Here is a 22,745-nt window from a genome sequence, read left to right on the forward strand (position 1 = left end):
TTTTGGCCCAATCCTCCTATAGGCCTCCTTGCTTGCACACACTTTTTCAGTTCTGCCCACACATTTTCTATAGGATTGAGGTCAGGGCTTTGTGATGGCCTCTCCAATACCTCAATTTTGTTGTCCTAAAGCAATTTGGCCACAACTTTGGAAGTATGCTTGGGGTCATTGTCCATTTGGAAGATGCATTTGCGACCAAGCTTTAACTTCCTGACTGATGTCTTGAGATGTTGTTTCAATATATCCACATAATTTTGCTCCCTCATGATGCCATCTATTTTGTGAAGTGCACCAGTCCCTCCTGCAGCAAAGCACCCCCACAACATGATGCTGCCACCCCGGTGCTTCACAGTTGGGATGGTGTTCTTCGGCTTGCAAGCCTCCCCCTTTTCCTCCATACATAACGATGGTCATTATGGCTAATCATTTCTATTTTTGTTTCATCAGACCAGAGGACATTTCTCCAAAAAGTACAACCTTAGTCCCCATGTGCAGTTGCAAACCGTAGTCTGGCCTTTATGGCGGTTTTGGAGCAGTGACTTCTTCATTGCTGAGCGGCCTTTCAGGTTATGTCGATATAGGACTTGTTTTACTGTGGATATAAATACGTTTGTACCTGTTTCCTCCAGCATCTTCACAAGGTCCTTTGCTGTTGTTCTGGGATTGATTTGCACTTTTCACACCAACGTACGTTCATCTCTAGGAGACAGAACGTGTCTCCTTTCTGAGCGGTATGACGGCTGTGTGGTCCCATGGTGTTTATACTTGTGGACTATTGTTTGTACAGATGAACGTGGTACCTTCAGGCATTTGGAAATTGCTCCCAAGGATGAACCACTTGTGAAGGTCTTGGCTGATTTCTTTTGATTTTCCCATAATGTCAAGCAAAGAGGCATTGAGTTTGAAGGTTGACCTTGAAATACATCCACAGGCACACCTCCAATTGACTCAAATTATGTCAGTTAGCCTATCAGAAGCATCTAAAGCCATGACATCATTTTCGGGAATTTTCCAAGCTGTTTAAAGTCACAGTCAACTTAGTGTATGCAAACTTCTGACCCACTGGAATTGTGACAGTGAATTATAAGTGAAATAATCGGTCTGTAAACAATTGTTGGAAAAATTACTTGGATCATGCACAAAGTAGATGTCCTAACCGATTTACCAAAACTATAGTTTGTCAACAAAAAATTTGTGGAGTGTTTGAAAAACGAGTTTTAATGACTCCAAACTAAGTGTATGTAAACTTCTGACTTCAACTGTATTATTATTTGTTGCACTGACTCTCTTGCACAGGCTCCATGTACACTCACTGGACTCTAACCACACACTCACACATACTACACTGACAGTCCAACACACACACACACACACACACATATTGACGCCACACACATTCATTCACATTCCTTCACACTTTTCACCCACGCTGCTGCTACTCTCTGTTTATCTATGCATAGTCCCTTTACCCCTACCTACATGCACATTGACTCAATGCCGGTAACCCTTCTACAGTATATATCCTCGTTATTGTTGCTGTTATTTTTATTGTCTTACTATTTTTCCTAGATTATTTAGTTTATTAATTTAGTTTATTTAGCACATTTTTATTACTTAATTTTTATAACTGACTCCAGGTCATCTATAAGTCTCTGCTAGGTAAAGCCCCGCCTTATCTCAACTCACTGGTCACCATAGCAACACCCGCCCGTAGCATGAGCTCCAACATGTATATTTCACTGATCATCCCTAAAGCCAACACCTCATTTGGCCGCCTTTTGTTCCAGTTCTCTGCTGCCTGTGACTGGAACGAATTGCAAAAATCGCTGAAGTTGGAGACTTTTATCTCCCTCACCAACTTCAAACATCTGCTATCTGAGCAGCTAACCGATCGCTGCAGCTGTACATAGTCTATCGGTAAATAGCCCACCCATTTTTACCTACCTCATCCCCATACTGTTTTTATTTATTTACTTTTCTGCTCTTTTGCACACCTATATCTCTACCTGTACATGACCATCTGATCATGTATCACTCCAGTGTTAATCTGCAAAATTTAAATTATTCGCCTACCTCCTCATGCCTTTTGCACACAATGTATATAGACTCTTCTTTTTCTCTTTTTTCTACTATGTTGACTTGTTAATTGTTTGCTCCATGTTCACACTGCTATGCTTTATCTTGGCCAGGTCGCAGTTGCAAATGAGAACTTGTTCTCAACTAGCCTACCTGGTTCAATAAAGGTGGAAAAAAACAAACAAACAAAAACTGTGTAGAGATTGTTCTATTGTGTTATTGACTGTGTAACTCTGTGTTGTTGTTTTTGTCACACTGCTTTGTTTTATCTTGGCCAGGTCGCAGTTGTAAATGAGAACTTGTTCCCCAACTGGCCTACCTGGTTAAATAAAGGTAAAATAAATCAAATAAAAAAATAAACTATGCATTGTTGGTTTAGAGCTCGTAAAGTAACCATTTCATGGTAAGGATTACACCTGTGTCATGTCTGCTCCTGCTCCTCCCCTCCGGCGTCGCCAGTGTACTAACCACCAGTCCTGGGATTCATCATTACACACACCTGTTAATCATTATGATTCATACCTGGACTCCACTACCTTCATCATTTCCCCCCCCCTTAATATGTCACTCTCCCATGTTCACTCACCAGTTGGTATTGTTCTTGTGTATCAGCGGTCTGCCCTAAGTTAGTGTCGTGTTCTTGGTTTTATTCAAATGTTTCACCTGCTTCCGATTTACCGCCCCATCATTACAACCTGTTGCATTTGGCGCAAATTGTATTTTATTTGATTTAAAAGGGTTATTTGGCTGCTCCCCATAACAGAACCCTTTGAACAACCTTTTTAGGTTCCAGGTAGAACCCTGTTGGGTCCATGTAGAACCGTTTCCAGAAAGAGTTCTACATGGAACCCAACAGGGTTCTCCTATGGGGACAACCAGAGAACCCTTTTGGAATCCTTATTCTAAGAGTGTAGCTTATAGTGGGAAAACACATTGTTCCTCCAGCTAAACAGATATAATTAAGGTCAGTGAGTAACCATCTATAAATGTCTAAATACTCCATCAGGAAGGAGGTACAGTGCAATGATGGACTTACACAGGCTGGAGAGACTGTCTGGTGGTCTCAGGGCTGGGGTTGTCTACGGCCTGCCTCTCCGTGGGTTTCCTCCTGGGCTGCTCCCTCTGGAAGGGGTTGGTGCCTGGCTGGATGCGCCTCAGGGACCCTCCGGTGTGGATGTACACCTGCTCTGGGGCAGCCTCCTCGCAGCGGGTCCCCTGGAACCCAGAGCGGCACACACAGGTGTGGGGCCTGCTGCAGGAGCCACGGTTTTGGCAGGGGGGCTGGCAGTCGGCTGCAGGGGGCAGAGAGAGAGATGGAGGCAGATCTTTAACGGTGTCATGTTAGAACATGTGGCCATTCACATAAAAGAGCATCTCCAGACATGGCCTACATTATCTCAGCACTAGCCGGCTTTACTTTAAGTGATTCAATCAAAGACCAATTAGTTGTGTGTCCATGCCGTTGCTTTTACTCTGGTTTCCTTATAGTACAAAGCCTGGAGGGAATGTCATGTTCAATTTCACCTGAGCCCAAGACAGCCCTGTTAAGTCTAAATGTATGTGATCTCTTACATTTAACCCATTTCTCACTAAGGTAAGAGTCACTTCAGCTCCTTGGCTGTGCTTAATGCTGCTGGTGCTCCAATGATCAGCAGTTTTTCTAGAAATTCCTTTGGTCACTGATTCCAAATCTAATGTGTGCTGTTACAGGGATGTGGGGATGTGTTTTTCTTGTCTGGTTAACGATTGATGTATAAACAATAGTTCTCAATTGTCTGCAAATACAGCAATCGTTGAGGTAATTTCATGGTTATGGCAAAACAATCTGCACATGTCCAAATTTGGGCCCTCCCTGCACCTCAGTCTGGCTACTTGAACACTATTCTTAGACCTGTGGCATGAGATTCATAGCAAACAACCTTTCCATCTTGTGACACAAATGTATGCACTGGATAGCACTGCAGAATTGATGACATTGTTCTCAAACACTAAATCAGGTTGCTACTCTCTGGTGGCTAAAGCAAACTGCAGTGCTCTGTCCACAGTGGTGGAATGCTATTGACACAGATGCCGTGCCACTGACAGATCGCAGGCAGGAAAACTTCCACTGCTTTTGGCACTGTGAGGAGAGCTTGTAGCTAAGGGCCCCACGGGCTGCATGGTCTACCTGCTATATGCTTCCTGTTTTAGCAATATGATGCCATTCAGACATGGGGTCTAGTTTGTCTGGTGTAAGAGACGAATGGACCTCCTAGGTGTCCTCTAATGCATGAGGATGACCGAGTCCTTGACTGCCACACCAAGGAACATGATTATTCTAATTTATGAACTGGGTGGTTCGAGCTCTGAATGCTGATTGGCTGACAGCTGCGGTATATCAGACCATATACCACGGGTATGACAAAACGTTTATTTTTACTGTTCTAATTATGTTGGTTACTAGTTTATAATAGCAATAAGGCACCTTGCAGGTTTGTGGTATATGGCCAATATACCACAGCTAAGGGCTGTATTCAGGCATTCAGCGTTGTGTTGTGACTAAGAACAGCACTAAGCCGTGGTATATTGGCCATATACCACACCCTTTCAGGCATTATTGCTCACAGCTTGGCTTCAGTCTTTTGTTCTCTCGCTCTCTCTAATTGTATCCGAGCAATATACCTAAAATTGCCATGAAACGGCAATTTGAATTAAACTAGCACCACATGGTTTTCTCACAACATGATGTATGCTAATTGAGAGTATGCAATACAAACAGTCAATCATTGCAACATGATGACAAAAGGGAACAAACTGGGAATGAAATAATAGTCCTTGACCATATTCCTGTGGTTTATGGGGAAGTCTGTTCTATTTAAACCCACACATTTGCTAGAGCATTAGTTTGAACTGCTTTGGGGAAAATCCAGCCCTTTCTGATGAAGTATACTACACATTCAGTCAGGGAAATGATGAGGAAGTATACTACACATTCAGTCAGGTAAATGATGATGAAGTATACTACACATTCAGTCAGGTAAATGATGATGAAGTATACTACACATTCAGTCAGGTAAATGATGAGGAAGTATACTACACATTCAGTCAGGTAAATGATGATGAAGTATACTACACATTCAGTCAGGTAAATGATGATGAAGTATACTACACATTCAGTCAGGTAAATGATGATGAAGTATACTACACATTCAGTCAGGTAAATGATGAGGAAGTATACTACACATTCAGTCAGGGAAATGATGAGGAAGTATACTACACATTCAGTCAGGGAAATGATGATGAAGTATACTACACATTCAGTCAGGGAAATGATGATGAAGTATACTACACATTCAGTCAGGGAAATGATGATGAAGTATACTACACATTCAGTCAGGTAAATGATGAGGAAGTATACTACACATTCAGTCAGGTAAATGATGATGAAGTATACTACACATTCAGTCAGGGAAATGATGATGAAGTATACTACACATTCAGTCAGGGAAATGATGATGAAGTATACTACACATTCAGTCAGGGAAATGATGATGAAGTATACTACACATTCAGTCAGGGAAATGATGATGAAGTATACTACACATTCAGTCAGGGAAATGATGATGAAGTATACTACACATTCAGTCAGGGAAATGATGATGAAGTATACTACACATTCAGTCAGGGAAATGATGATGAAGTATACTACACATTCAGTCAGGTAAATGATGATGAAGTATACTACACATTCAGTCAGGTAAATGATGAGGAAGTATACTACACATTCAGTCAGGTAAATGATGATGAAGTATACTACACATTCAGTCAGGTAAATGATGATGAAGTATACTACACATTCAGTCAGGTAAATGATGATGAAGTATACTACACATTCAGTCAGGGAAATGATGAGGAAGTATACTACACATTCAGTCAGGGAAATGATGATGAAGTATACTACACATTCAGTCAGGGAAATGATGATGAAGTATACTACACATTCAGTCAGGGAAATGATGATGAAGTATACTACACATTCAGTCAGGGAAATGATGAGGAAGTATACTACACATTCAGTCAGGAAATGATGATGAAGTATACTACACATTCAGTCAGGGAAATGATGATGAAGTATACTACACATTCAGTCAGGGAAATGATGATGAAGTATACTACACATTCAGTCAGGGAAATGATGATGAAGTATACTACACATTCAGTCAGGGAAATGATGATGAAGTATACTACACATTCAGTCAGGGAAATGATGATGAAGTATACTACACATTCAGTCAGGGAAATGATGATGAAGTATACTACACATTCAGTCAGGGAAATGATGATGAAGTATACTACACATTCAGTCAGGTAAATGATGATGAAGTATACTACACATTCAGTCAGGGAAATGATGATGAAGTATACTACACATTCAGTCAGGGAAATGTAACTTGGTATGTGATCTGAGTTTTCTAGTACACTATGGGATAAAATAAGAAATGCTTTGTCTCTATTTGGCAAAGAGTTAAATATATCATCCACTAACCAGACTTGAGGCTGGCCTGTTGCCACCATCGTGTCCAGAGTCTGTTCAACCTCAGAGATCACAAGGGTTTGAGGAAAACTTTGAGGATCAAACAGACCAAGGAGTCGATTGACATATGAGGGAGAGTTCAGTAAATGAGCAACCCCCCCCCCCCTTCCCATTCCACCCCTCCCAACCACCACACCCACTCTGACACCATGCCATCTGAATTGGAACAAATATGTATACTAATTTATCAATTTGTGTAACTGGCCTAGAATATTGCCTAATTGTACGGTTGGTATACATCACAGTCTGTGTATGTGACCCTGAATACATGACCCTCTTCAGCTCTGTCGCCCAACAGCAGTCATTAAAGTGACACAATGTGGTACCAAATATGCATTCCATTAATTGACAATGGGCTTGACTGGGTAGTGGGCACTGACCCTGGCCCTTCTGACTCTTACTAGAGTCCCACACAAGCCTGGCTGCTGCAGTGTCGCTGTCTGTCTCTCTTCCCTTGGTCTGTCCTGCTGCATGGGGCTGGCCTGCCTCCCTGCCTGGCTGGTGAACACTTTGTCGCGGTAATTGCTGTCGTGCAGATTTTTCTTGCACATCATTAAAACTAATTGCCTCACATTCCATCTATTTCACAAATATGTGGTTTAATTATTGCATTGGGGAATAATAATAAATACTCATTTTCTTTGAAACACTAAACAGAAGTTGGGAAACATATACCTGGCAGGGTCATTGTTGTGGTTAATTATGACTGAGACTGAATGAGCAATTTAAAGCAACAGATTCCAGAGCCAGTCATCTGAAAAGTGCATAAACGTGGGCATTACTGGACCTGGTCATTCAATGGAAGCATGTACTCCAAGTCTCCATGCAAGCAGATACTGTCCATTAATCACTGCTCTACTTTGTGAGCTCAGTTCAAGCATGTAACTGTATGAATGTGAAATCCAGTTCAAGTTCCTTAAACCAATCTCCAGTCCATGTTCTGTCCTTAAAACCAATCTCCAGTCCAAGTTATGTCCTTAAAACCAATCTCCAGTCCAAGTTCTGTCCTTAAAACCAATCTCCAGTCCAAGTTATGTCCTTAAAACCAATCTCCAGTCCAAGTTCTGTCCTTAAAACCAATCTCCAGTCCAAGTTCTGTCCTTAAAACCAATCTCCAGTCCAAGTTCTGTCCTTAAAACCAATCTCCAGTCCAAGTTCTGTCCTTAAAACCAATCTCCAGTCCAAGTTATTTCAGGGCAGTTTTAAGGAAGGGAGAGGGAGGGATGTCAGGGGGATAACAGTCCTGAACAAATCCATGACAGCTGAGGTCTACTGCAGAATCCCTCATTTCCAAACAACATTCACTCTGTGGCCAAAGTAATCCTGTACAACAGACTATAAAAAAACATTCTTAAAAAGCATTTTATTGTATTGTATGAGTTCTTGATTGATTTAGTGGTAAATTGTGTATATTAAAATAAGATAGGACCTTTATAGCATTCAAATAGCATTCATAGTTCCCACAGCACAGCAGGTCTGAGTTACCTATTAAGGCCCTGTGTGGGATGGAGAGAAGCTTGAGGTAGGCAGCAGCCCCTATCCACTAGTGATGGGAGAAACAATCAATACAGTTACAGATCGGGATATAATTTGACAATATATCACAATATAATTTTTGTCAGTATCGTAATATAATTTTTGCGGTAGACAGCTGTACCTTCGCCAAAACTCCAGTATTCTTCCTTTTATAGGTTGTTCTCCATCTTCTTTTTAAATTGTGAGACAACATGGTTTAGCACTATTATTCCCATGACTGATAAAATCTCGTTTTCTTATGGCTCTCTCTTGTCCCTCTGCAACAATATGTTTGGAAGATCGAATCGCAGTAAAATCAGCGTATTCTTATCGGCAGACTCAACAGCCTTGGTTTCTCTAATGACTGCCTCGCCTGGTTCACCAACTACTTCTCAGATAGAGTTCCGTGTGTCAAATCGGAGGGCGTGATGTCCGGAACTCTGGCAGTCTCTATGGTGGTGCCACAGAGTTCAATTCTCAGGCAGACTCTTTTCTCTGTATATTTCAATTATGTCACTCTTGCTGCGGGTGATTCTTTGATCCACCTCTATGTAGACAACACCATTCTGTATACATCTGGCCCTTCTTCCGTTGGACACTGTGTTAAAAAACCTCAAAACAAGCTTCAATGTCATACAACACTGGCCTCCAACTGCTCTTAAATGCTAGCAAAACGAAATGCATGCTCTTCAACCGATCGCTGCCTGCACCCGCCCGCCCGACTAGCACCACTACTCTGGATGGTTCTGACTTAGAATATGTGGACAACTATAAATACCTAGGTGTCTGGCTAGACTGTAAACGCTCCTTCCAGACTCACATTAAGCAATCCAACGTTAAATCTAGAATTGGCTTCTTATTTCGCAACAAAGTCTCCTTCACTCATGCTGCCAACCGTACCCTCGCAAAACTGACTATCCTACCGATCCTCGACTTCGGCGATGTCATTTACAAAATAGCCTCCAACACTCTACTCAGCAAACTGGATGCAGTCTATCACATATACTACCCACCATTGCGACCTGTATGCTCTCGTTGGCTGGTCCTCACTACATATTCATCACCAAACCCACTGGCTCCAGGTCATCTATAAGTCCTTGCTAGGTAAAGCCCCGCCTTATCTCAGCTCACTGGTCACCATAGCAGCACCCACACGTAGCACGTGCTCCAGCAGGTATATCTCACTGGTCATCCTCAAAGCCAACACCTAGTTTGGATGCCTTTCCTTCCAGTTCTCTGCTGCCAATGACTGGAACGATTTGCAAAAATCACTGAAGTTGGAGACTTATATCTCCTTCACTAACTTTAGGCATCAGCTGTCAGAGCAGCTTACCGATCGCTGCAGCTGTACACAGCCCATCTGTAAATAGCCCATCCAACCAACTACCTACCTCATCCCCATTTTTGTTTTCATTTTTGTGCTCTTTTGCACACCAGTATTTCTACTTGCACATCCTCATCTGCACATATATTACTCCAGTGTAAATTGATACATTGTAATTACTTCGCCACTATTGACCTATTTATTGCCTTACCTCCTTACTTCATTTCCACACACTGTATACAGGTTATTCTATTGTGTTATTGACTGTACGTTTGTTTATCCCATGTGTAACTCTGTGTTGTTGTTTTTGTCACACTGCTTTGCTTTATCTTGGCCAGGTTGCAGTTGTAAATGAGAACTTGTTCTCAACTGGCCACCTGGTTAAATAAAGGTGAAATTTAAAATGTTAAATTAAAAAGCGCAGTATCGAATTGCAATCCATATAGAATTGTGAGAATCGCAGTACATATTGTATCAACACCTAAGTATCGTTATAATATCATATCGTGAGGTCCCTAGCAATTCCCAGCCCTACTATTTATTGCATGGGGCCGGGCTCTCGTTTCCAACAGATTGCATGTCTTCAGGCCATTACTATTTGCTGAAGATTTGTCCCCTCTCTCCACCTCACACACTTTTACAATCCTCTCTCAGCCCAGGAAATGTGAAACTCAAACACATATAAAAATGTCTCAAATGTATCTCACAGGTCAACAATACTACCTCCGCTAACTTGATATTGGTGCTTTTTGAAGATTATATAAATAACGACAACGGAATCGTGATAATCTTGGAGAACCCCTCAATCTACGGTTGGGGGAATTGATGTGCCATTCAGAACATTAGGGCCAGGGAGCCATTCAACAAATTAGGATTGAGGCTCACTTTGTCGAGAATACAAATAACTAAAGAGCTCACCACCAAGGGCCCTTTCCAAATATATGGAAGAATATCTGTTCAAAGTGAAGAATGGAAACATGCTAAACTCTGGAACACTGATCCGTGTTTGTGTGATATCAGAGAGAAGTCATAACACTAACACTTGGCCCTCACTTTACCACGCTCCCTCACCTTCTACATTACAACAAAAACCTGCTCCCAGGAGGTTTTATTAAAGCACATTTTCATAATTATTTAACTTTAGACTGACTAAGGAAAGGACTCTTGTATTTTGCTTCTGAACGGATGTCTTTTAAAATAATTAAACGGTAGGCCAGGCTCTGGGAGGTGAAATCATTTCTATTGAAGGGTAAGAACCAGAGATCGGACAGAAGCCATTTATATGTTAAGTGTTATGGATTCTGGGATCGGCTAGATATATTGCCACTTGTAGTATATGGTACTACAAGTGGAAAGAAGCATGTCTGAAATGTTTCCTAACAAATAAGTAACACTGCAGAATTGTCTCAGCAGAATTGTGGTACACTGGTATTTTAGCACCCCTGATATTGATCAGATTACGTATGTTATTAAATAGCACAGGTTATATTGTTTTCAAAATTGAGCATTTGCACATTTCAGTACCATCATTTAACATCTCTAAGATTAATTTCAGAGTTTGTCACTGTCCATTGCCCAATATATCATCCAAAAACAGAAGTTATGAATCATCCCTCTCACCCACCACTATCTAACAGCCTAATCATTACCAGCAGAAGTGAGGGAGCTCAGCTCAGGACTGACTGATGACTGGTCCTTTGTGGTAGTTCTGTGTACTTTGTGCTCTTTTCCCTTTATGGTAAATCCTTAAGGGGTAATCTTTCAGAAAATGGAGGTGCCCTTTTCAGATCTTTTCACTTTTTCTGTCACAGTGCAGTTTTTCAACCGAATACAGTAGTTAGGGCATGCACTCTCTCTCCAACCACATCGAGTTGTCTGGGGGGTTTAGTTAACCTGAGGTTGACCCATGACATTGTGTGCATTACCTTTAGCCACACTATGTCTCTTCACCGCACCCCACAGGCTCCCTACTTCAGCCTATAACGAGCAATGTACTGGGGGATATCTAGGGGTGTGTGCCCACTACAGTATGTGTAACTTAAGAATGTGAGAGGTCGTGGTCACCAAAAGCCACAAACTCCATTCTCCTGGGGATAACATCACAACGTTTTCCATACGGCCATAGAGCCGGAGGGAGCATGATACATGATTGGCTGTGTGTTGTTCTGACTAAACTGTGGCGTGCAGGAGAGTGTAAGGCTATCACAAATTATTGTGAAATAGATAAAAGTTACTTACGTGAAATTCGTGACGGACACAAGAAAAAAGTCACCACAAAAATGTTATATACAGTGCATTTCAATCACAGATAAAGACCTTAGGTTACTTAAGACAGAAACAATAGGAAGAGGGTTTGTCGGGGAGGTTGGGTAGGTGTATAATGCGACGTGTATAACCCAAATGTAGTGTGTTCAAATAACATGATAGACAACTTTGAAAGTCCTTGCTACTTTTGAACTACTTAGCATGTCAGCTAACCCTAACCTTAAAACCCTTTAACTACTTAGCTAGCATGTTACCTAAATCTAACCCTTGCCGTAACCCCTACCCCTAACCTTAACCCATAGCCTAGCTAACATTAGTCACCGAGCTAACTTTAGCCACAACAAATTGGAATTTGTGTTGAAGAAATTGTGTACTGGACACAAATGCGTCATGAAACAGAAAACCACGTGGTGCCACGAACTTCAAATAAGTCATTTGTGTTTAGAGGTGGGGATAGCTTTGTGTTTGGTGTTATGTATGTACATTAATATGTGTTCTCAATCAACTTACTTGGTAAAATAAGGGTTAAGTAAATCAACAAAAAAGCTAAGTCTTGCAGTTCTCTAGTCTCTCCATTTAAGAGATTTCTGACATATCCACTCTGCATCATGACACCAGTTACATCACACACAAAGGAACAGAAACAGCTAAATGTAATTGAAGAATGGATTACACTGGACAGACTTCCTATGGCTGGAGCAGTGTAGCAGTGCTCTGCTCCCCTCTCTAGTGTCCCTACATCAACAGAGGCTCGCCTACCAAAACCAATGTGTAAACAGAAAAACAACCCTTTCACCTCATCCACAGAAAAACAACCCTTTCACCTCATCCACAGAAAAACAACTACTGTATATGGAGAGACAGTGCGGTAACTCATTCTAGCTATGTTGTAGTCCATGGTAACTCATTCTAGCTATGTTGTAGTCCATGGTAACTCATTCTAGCTATGTTGTAGTCCATGGTAACTCATTCTAGCTATGTTGTGGTCCATGGTAACTCATTCTACCTATGTTGTGGTCCATGGCAACTGATTCTAGCTATGTTGTGGTCCATGGTAACTCATTCTAGCTATGTTGTGGTCCATGGTAACTCATTCTAGCTATGTTGTGGTCTATGGTAACTCATTCTACCTATGTTGTGGTCTATGGTAACTAATTCTAGCTATGTTGTGGTCTATGGTAACTCATTCTACCTATGTTGTGGTCCATGGTAACTCATTATTGCTATGTTGTGGTCCATAATAACTCATTCTAGCTATGTTGTGGTCCATAATAACTAATTCTAGCTATGTTGTGGTCCATGGTTCCTCATTCTAGCTATGTTGTGGTCCATAATAACTCATTCTTGCTATGTTGTGGTCCATAATAACTCATTCTAGCTATTTTGTGGTCCATGGTAACTCATTCTAGCTATTTTGTGGTCCATGGTAACTCATTATAGCTATTTTTTGGTCCATGGTAACTCATTATAGCTATTTTGTGGTCCATGGTAACTCATTATAGCTATTTTGTGGTCCATGGTAACTCATTATAGCTATTTTTTGGTCCATGGTAGCAATTAGAAAAACATATGGCCAGAGGAGGCCCAAAAAGAACCTGATTGCCACCTCCACACAGACACAACTGGCGAGGAGAAGGCAGGACTCCTGGTTTGGGAAGAGTAATGTAAAGTGTCCAGTGTGTGGGTAATGATAGGGCTGTGTGAGCATGGTGTGTGTATTGATTACAGGATCTGTCTAATGGCCCATAAAGCCATCCAGACTGCCAGGGAGAGTTATGCCCTGAACTGTGAACTGTGCAACCCTCTGCCAATCCGCAGTGTGCCTGTAAAGCAGAGTTGGCCTACACAGCTGTCTGTGTAACAACGTCACCAGAGAGGCCAGTGGCTTAAAGACAAGCCACATTATTAGGCAGATTTGGTCAACATCCCCTATATACATAAACTGAGTATGCTCTTTCCTCTCGAAGATATTTCCGGCTGAACTCTATGTGTGTGTGATGCTAGATGACAATACATATAAAGCACATTTTCCACAGTATATTGGCCTGATATCTCTTTCATACAGCTAATGCATTTAGCAGTGTATGCTCTTCAAACAATTGAATGGAACATAAAAAATCTTTCCCCCCAACAAAACCTCATACAGGTGACTTGGCTGAGAAGCAGATATGGTTTTGATAAGGATGAGCAACTGGCCCACAGACATGGAGGCAAAGGAACACTGTCAGATTCAATGATAGGATTGAATATGCACTGGTTGGATGCAAAGACAGACTTCACGCTAAAACATATTTTAGGCTGTAGCAATGCATGCCTAGCCTCTGGAGCACAATCATCTATTTAGTAGGAAGAAAGCACCACTAATACAAGCCAAAACATTTTTGAATCTATAATACCCAACATGATTGTGAAGCTCTTTATGTGAAGGTAGTCTTTACAAAACTCTCACACATGTATGTCCTTGCTACTTTACCAGCTGGTGGACACATGTTGATGTGAGAGGAACATATATTAAAAGTGGACTCTGTTTCACACCGAGGCTTTATGACAGGTCCCCAATGGCAGCTTCATGACAGGTCCCCAATGACAGCTTCATGACAGGTCCCCAATGAGAGATCCAGACAGGTATGTGGTTTCAGTAGGATGGTTGTAAACCACTGGGGCTCAGTGTTGTAAGAGAAGACACTGTGGGAGAGCACGGACAACATGTACACTACAGCCAGCCGTCTATTTGACAACACGGACCGAAAGAACTCAATCAGAAAAACAAATGACTCTTAGAGGAACTGACAGGTAAATGAACACAATTTCACATATATTATATTCATCTGTGAAATGTGACTATTTTCCCCAATTAAACAGTTTTCAACCCCACGACTCATACATACAGAATATGTACATAGGCATATGTTATGTTATGAGGTAACTACAAAGTATGTAATTCTGAGCATGGGCAGCACAGCACAGCCTGACGCAAAATATACATCATTCCCAACGGTGTCTACAAATCTAAGTGCACTGGAAGGCTTTAATCTAGCCCCAACAGCAGTGAGGATATGATGGAATTAAAGAAACATTCCACGTGAGAATTGTATGTTTGGAAAGAGGGAGAGAAATAGCAAGGAATGGGTGAATGAATGAGACCGAGGCAGACTTTCTGCATGAAGAGTTATTTTAGGGTTGGATGGGGACCTGAGCAGCACAGCAGGCCAAAGAAAGCTGGAAGGAAAATCAAAAAGAACCTCCTTTCTACTGCATTTCACTCTGTCGATCACCGGCTACTTAAGAGGCTGAGAACAACGTTATTTATTTTCTTGAATGATGCACCTTTCATCTGCCCTCTCAAAGACAGCTAAGGATTTAAATCAAGAGGCAATGCTATGCCTTTCATGGTGGGGCCATTCTTTCATGGCTGATGATACTTGTTGAATGATGAAATAATTAAATACATACCATGCACTACAGTAAGTATGACTGCAGAAATAGCTTACTGGATCGATAAGTCTTTGTGCCATGACACTGGGTAAACTCAGTGTGCTGGGGTGAGACGGTCAGGAGGACACCGCGTGCACGGTGGGGACTCTCTCACCTGTGAGAGGCATTCTGCATACTGTCCTAAATTGTGGGGAGGAGAAGCCATTGCAAACCCAATGACACTGATGCATAGTGACCCGGGCGGTGTGGATGCCAAGGGCTAGCCCTGTCTCTATGGCCGGTGGACACGTGCCACACTCAGTATGTAAACACCTGTTGGTCAGGATTTAAATGGCAACTTTGATAGGAATAGAGGAATAGGAATAAACCTCCTAACCAACCAAAAATAAACACTACTAATAGATGAGAGCTGAATGCTCAGATCAACTTTGTGTAATACTGTAGCCCAGATCATGTTCACTGTGAGATAACTGCTGTGAATCTTACTTTCAATACCACAGGTCCATAGATTAGAGTGAGATATCTAAGTGAAGCATGAGTAGAACAGGAGAGAGTCTATTTCTATCTACTGAATTATAAATACTGGATTCCAATTCTGGTACGGTTGTGACAATAAATCAGAAAGATAATTGTCCTTCCATCTAACAAGGTGACCTTTTCTTTCCACCTCATTTGATTTCATTTGGAGGGTTTGCTATTTTGGAAACAGGTTACTGTGGCTGTTTACGATACAAAGCAAAGGAATTCCACTAATCCGATGTCCAGCCTCTCTTTTTCTGGCAATAATTGTTTATCAAGATGGACTGCATTCCCACTGCTTACCATTCCTGGTTCATTTCATGAATTACTGGTTTGCTGGTGAAGTATTCATTCATGATTTGATTTAAAACTGTGAATTGTGATTGTAAATTAATATTGTTCATTTCTAAACCCGGTTCTGGCAAAAGGAGGAACCTGCACTTATTTTTTATCATGTAAAAAATGTGTGGAGCAGTATTAGGGCTTTACAGTAAAACTTGCTCTCTGGGACTGAGGCTTCTTTTTGTAAAGAGAACAGAGGATGACCCCCAAACCAGATGCACCATTTCGGTCCTGTGGGGTGTAGCTAGGCTAAATGATGATTGTAAATCAATATGAATATAAATTTGACATTTTTCTATGGCAATTGGCCACAGTTACATCTCGCTTCACTTTATGGCCTTTGTCAATCCAAGCAGAAAAACCCCAAAGAGCTATATGTCTTATGAAAGCTATCAACTGGATCAGACCACGGTCACATCTGACCATGTAGACAACAGCATCAAACATGAACTTCAAAGCCTGATTAGAATGTATACTGAACTAAAATATAAATACCACATGGAACATCTTCAAAGATTTTACTGAGTTACAGTTCATTAAAGGAAATCAGTCAATTGAAATAAATTCATTAGGCCCTAATATATGGATTTCACATGACTGGGCAGGGATGCAGCCATGATAATTGGCAGCCAGGCCTAGCCAATCCCCCCCCCCCCTCCCAGACGATTCCACATGTGAAGAAGCTGAAGGACCACGGCTCAGGACACGTGGTCTACGGTTGTGAGGCCTGTTGGACGTACTGCCTAATTCTCTAAAACGACGTTGGAGGCAGCTTATGGTAGAGAAATAAACATTCAACTCTCTGGCAACAACTCTGGTGGACATTCCACATTTTGTTACGTTTCAGCCTTATTCTAAAATGGATTAAATCGTTTTCTCCCCCCTCCTCAATCTACACACAATACATCATGATGACAAAGCAAAAACACGTTTTTTGACATTTTTGCAAATGTATAAAAAACAATTAACGGGAAATATCACATTTACATAAGTATTCAGACCCTTTATTCAGTACCTTGTTGAAGCACCTTTGGCAGCGATTACAGCATCAAGTCTTCTTGGGTATGATGCTACAAGCTGGCACACCTGTATTTGGCACATCTCCCATTCTTCTCTGCAGATCCTCTCAAGCTCTGTCAGGTTTGATGGGGAGCGTCGCTGCACAGCTATTTAAATGTCTCTCCAGAGATGATCGGGTTCAAGTCCTGGCTCTGATTGGCCACTTAAGGACATTCAGAGACTTGTACCGAAGCCACTCCTGAGTTGTATTGGCTGTTTGCTTAGGATCGTTGTCCTTTTGGAAGTTTAACCTTTGCCCCAGTCTGAGCCCCTGAGTGCTCTGGAGCAGGTTTTCATCAAGGGTCTCTCTGTACTTTGCGCCGTTCATCTTTCCCTTGATCCTGACTGGTCTCCCAGTCCCTGCCACTGAAAAACATCCCCACAGCATGATACTGCCCCCACCATGCTTCACTGTAGGGATGGTGCCAGGTTTCCTCCAGATGTGACATTTGGCATTCCGGCTAAAGAGTTCAATCTTGGTTTCATCAGACAAGAGAATCTTGTTTCTCATGGACTGAAAGTCTTTTAGGTGCCTTTTGGCTAGCTCCAAGTGGCCTGCCATGTGCCTTTTACTGAGGAGTGGCTTCTGTCTGGTCACCCTACCATAAAGGCCTGATTGGTGGAGCACTGCAGAGATGGTTGTCCTTCTGGAAGGTTCTCACATCTCCACAGAGGAACTCTGGAGCTTTGTCAGAGTGACCATTGGGTTCTTGGTCACTTCCCTGACCAAGGCCCTTCTTCCTCTGATTGCTCAGTTTGGCCGGTCGCCCAGCTCTAGGAAGAGTCTTGGTGGTTCCAAACTTCTTACATTTCAGAATGGTGGAGGCCACTGTGTTCGTGCGGACCTTCAAAGCTGCAGATGTTTTTTGGTACCCTTCCCCAGATCTGTGACTCGACACAATCCTGTCTCGGAGCTCTAAGGGGAATTCTTTCGACCTCATGGCTTGGTTTTTGCTCTGACATGCACTGTCAACTGTGGGACCTTATAAAGACAGGTGTGTGCCTTTCCAAATCATGTCCAATCAATTGAATTTACCACAGGTGGACTCCAATCAAGTTATAAAAACATCTCAAGGATGATCAATGGAAACAGGATGCACCTGAGCACAATTTCGAGTCTCATAGCAAAGGGTCTGAATACTTATGTAAATAAGATATTTTAGTTTTTTATTCTTAATAAATGTGCAAACATTACTAAAAACATGTTTTCGCTTTGTCATTATGGGGTATTGTGTGCAGATCCTCATTATCTTTCAACAATTTTAGAATAAGGCTGTAACGTAACAAAATGTGGAAAAAGTCAAGGGGTCTGAATACTTTCCGAATGCACTGTATATATTTGTTGTTTTTGCTTATATATATTACATAGCGCCAAACTCTTTTAGACAGATGTAACTTACTAAGCAACACAACATATAAAAAACAACTGTGTTAACCATCCATCCTTCTACAACAACACAGAGACAGAATCAGGATATTATTGGAAGAATCTGGGACAAAAGCCCATGTTGGACCAAACACACAACAGGACAAGGACTCTTATAACTACTTTAATCCATATCTAGATCCCCCACCAGACTAGGGTGACCACATATCCCAGATTGTGCGCAACAGTCCCACATTCAAATAATCTTGTCCCACATTTTATAAAGAAATTAAAACACCACTAATTTACAACAACAAAATATGATTTGTTCGATATTTCTGTCAATTTCTAATTTATTTGATGAGAATTGACATTCTAACGTGTCTCTTTTGCAGTCACGTTGCGCTTATGACAATATATATATATATATATATATATATATATATATATATATATATATATATATATATATATATATTGTCATAAGCGCAAAAAAAATTAAAAATATAAAATAAAGATAAACCCTATATAACCCTACATAACCTTATATATATATATATATATATATATATATATGTATATAAGGTTATGTAGGGTTATATAGGGTTTATCTTTATTTTTACCATTTTTACTAAGACATCAAATCTATGAAATAACACATATGGAATCATGCAGTAACCAAAAATGTGTTAAACAAATCAAAATATATTAGACATTTTTGCTTACTACATGATTCCATAAAGAAAAACGTGGAATGAGCAGGTGTGTCCAAACTTTTGACTGGCACTGTATATACAGTTGAAGTCGGAAATTTACATACACTTTAGCCAAATACATTTAAACTCAGTTTTTCACAATTCCTGACATTTAATCAAAGTAAAAATCCCCTGTCTTAGGTCAGTTAGGATCACCATTTAATTTTAAGAATGTGAAATGTCAGAATAATAGTAGAGATAATTATTTATTTCAGCTTTATTTCTTTCATCACATTCCCAGTGGGTCAGAAGTTTACATACACTCAATTAGTATTTGGTAGCATTGCCTTTAAATTGTTTAACTTGGGTCAAACGTTTTGGGTAGGCTTTCACAAGCTTCCCACAATAAGTTGGGTGAATTTGGGCCCATTCTGCCTGTAACTGAGTCAGGTTTGTAGGCCTCCTTGCTCGCATACACATTTTCGGTTCTGCCCACACATTTTCTATAGGATTGAGGTCAGTGCTTTGTGATGGCCACTCTATTACCTTTACTTTGTTGTCCACAACTTTGGAAGTATGCTTGGGGTCATTGTCCATTTGAAAGACCCATTTGCGACCAAGCTTTAACTTCCTGACTGATGGCTTGAGATGTTGCTTCAATATATCCACATATTTCTCCTTCCTCCTGATGCCATCTATTTCGTGAAGTGCACCAGTCCCTCCTGCAGCAAAGCACCTCCACAACATTATGCTGCCAACCACGTGCTTCACGATTGGGATGGTGTTCTTTGGCTTGCAAGCCTCTCCCTTTTTCCTCCAAACATAACGATGGTCAGTTCCTTTTTTGTGTCATCAGTCATTTCCCCAAAAAGTACGATCTTTGTCCCCATGTGCAGTTGCAAACCGTAGTCTGACTTTTTTATGGCGGTTTTGGAGCAGTGGCTTCTTCCTTGCTGAGCAGCCTTTCAGTTTAAGTCGATATAGGACTTTGTACCTATTTCCTCCAGCATCTTCCCCTGGTCCTTTACTGTTGTTCTGGGATTGATTTGCACTTTTCGCACCAAAGTACGTTCATCTCTAGGAGACAGAACGCGTCTCCGTCCTGAGCGATATGACAGCTGTGCGGTTCCATGATGTTTATACTTGCATGCTATTGTTTGTACAGATAAATGTGGTACCTTCAGGCTTTTGGAAATTGCTCCCAAGGATGAACCAGACTTGTGGAGGTCTACAAAAAGAAATCTGCGGTCTTGGCTGATTTCTTTTTGCTTGTGTGGAGTGGTTGAAAAACAAGTTTTAATAACTCCAACCTAACACGGAACCCAAACCGGCTGTGCTTGTGAGCTATTGTGCATAAATTGATTTTGTCCCTCTACACCAAACGCGATCGCGACACATAGGCTAAAATATCAAAACAAAAACTGAACCAAATACATTAATTTGGGGACAGGTCGAAAAGCATTAAACATGCATGGCAATTTAGCTAGTTAGCTTGCACTTTCTAGCTAATTTGTCCTATTTAGCTAGCTTGCTGTTGCTAGCAAATTTGTCCTGAGATATAAACATTGAGTTGTTACTTAACCTGAAATGCACAAGGTCCTCTACTCCGACAATTAATCCACACATAAAACGGTCAACCGAATAGTTTCTCGTCATCTCTCCTCCTTCCAGGCTTTTTCATCTTTGAACGTATATGGTGATTGGCATCTACACTTTCATAGTATTACCACGACAACCGGCAAAACAGTTAGTCTTTCAATCACCCACGTGGGTATAACCAATGAGGAGATCGCACATGGGTACCTGCTTGTATAAACCAATGAGGAGATGGGAGAGGCAGGACTTGCAGCGTGATCTGCATCAGAAATAGGACTGACTTCTATTTTAGCCCTTGGCAACGCAGATGGTCGTTGACGCGCGTGAGCAGTGTGGGTGCAATAATTTAATAATACAGATTCCTACATTTATTTTGCAACGCTCGCGCACCCAACGCGAGCAGTGTAGTCAGGGTATAAGTGTATGTAAACTTCCAACTTCAACTGTATTATTCTTTGTTGCACTGACTCTCTTGCACAGGCTCCATGTACACTCACTGGACTCTAACCACACACACACTGACACACACACGCATATTGACACCACACACATTCATTCACATTCCTTCACACTCTTCACACAAGTGTATGTAAACTTCCGACTTCAACTGTACATGACCAAATTTTGCATGAGAGAGATTTGTGTATGTGTGGGGGGGGGGACAGAAACCCAGACCTTTTATAAAACATAACATTTAAAAATCCTAGGGCCTCCCGGGTGGCGCAGTGGTTAAGGGTGCTGTACTGCAGGACGCATGACTTTCAACCTTCGTCTCTCCCGAGCCCGTACGGGAGTTGTAGCGATGAGACAAGATAGTAGCTACTAAATAATTGGATACCACGAAATTGGGGAGAAAAAGGGGTTAAATTAAAAATAAATAAATAAATAAAAATAAAAATAAAAATCCTTGTCGGCATTCTAACTGGACAACTAACAAGCGAACTCCTGCCATGTACAGTGTTTGCTGTGACTTCAACCTGATTCAACAAGCATGTATTGTTGAGAAACCACAACAAGACACCAAAGTCACAGTCCCAAATCCGCTTTCCCAGGTGAAACTTACCACTTCAAATTCTTCACATAGAATTTTCTCGACGTGGCTCAGTGAGGATATGTTTTTACTTATAGCCCAGTTGACATCCTTTTCTTTCCCCCAGGGTTAGTTCAAATGTTTTCTCATGCGGCCGCCCCCAACTACTGCTGCCCTGTTAGGGTCTGCAGTAAACACACTCCGAGAATGTGATAGTTAATTGAGGGGTTTCCACCACCACGGAGGAGGTTCTCCATTAAGGGGGGTCCTTGTGTTAGCACCAGGCCAGGGCCCGACCCGGGGTCGTGGTGTGGGGTTCACTACACAGCTGATAGTACCCTACCCTCCAACAACACCTGGGTGAGGGCCAAACTACTAACAGATACCAGATGGTAGTGGGATGGAGACCTTCTTAGATGGTCTACAGTACTGTGTTTAGCATGAATGGTTTAGAAGGGACATGTTACTTTCTAGCAGGTGAATCTGCTTCAACCTAAGTAATTGACACCTCTGTAAGTGTGCCTTCAGCTGGCTTGAGAAAAAAGAGGCAGAACCAGAGGTGGGAGGGAGAGAGGGATAATGAGGAGGCTGGCTAATGAGCTTGCTTTGTAATCGGATGAGGTGACTTTATTGACTGAGTTGATAGGCAAACAACATCAGCTTCTGTAGCATGGGACAGTGTATGTGCATGTGTGTGTACTGCTGTCTAGTCTTTGTGGGAACTTTTTCAGCCTAGAAATGCAGGTTGTGAGGGTTTCACATTCTGTGCTTGTAAAGCTTAAAGATAAGTCTTTATTAAACAGCTTCTCCTATAAATCCTGATATTTCAGTCTGCAACATGATGACAGACACAAATAAAAGGAAAAACATTCTCAAAAGGTTTTGGTAGGCTGTAGAATAATATTTGCAACCAGGAGCTGGTTTGTAGGTCACAATCCTTCCTCAACAAA

At 41.5% G+C, this 22,745-nt stretch overlaps 1 protein-coding gene across 2 annotated transcripts in view; it reads right to left on the reverse strand.

Annotated features, from left to right (window-relative positions):
* LOC124001769 (latent-transforming growth factor beta-binding protein 2-like) overlaps window positions 1–22,745 on the reverse strand; it is a 160,721-nt gene that overhangs the window by 130,386 nt on the left and 7,590 nt on the right. For both annotated transcript variants that reach the window (XM_046308818.1, XM_046308817.1), the window contains exon 3: window positions 3,113–3,368. In XM_046308818.1, coding sequence (XP_046164774.1) covers window positions 3,113–3,368 — 256 coding nt within the window. The remainder of the gene's footprint in view (window positions 1–3,112; window positions 3,369–22,745) is intronic.

This window comes from Oncorhynchus gorbuscha, linkage group LG17 (assembly GCF_021184085.1).
Source record: "Oncorhynchus gorbuscha isolate QuinsamMale2020 ecotype Even-year linkage group LG17, OgorEven_v1.0, whole genome shotgun sequence".
Classification (NCBI taxonomy): Eukaryota; Metazoa; Chordata; class Actinopteri; order Salmoniformes; family Salmonidae; genus Oncorhynchus; species Oncorhynchus gorbuscha.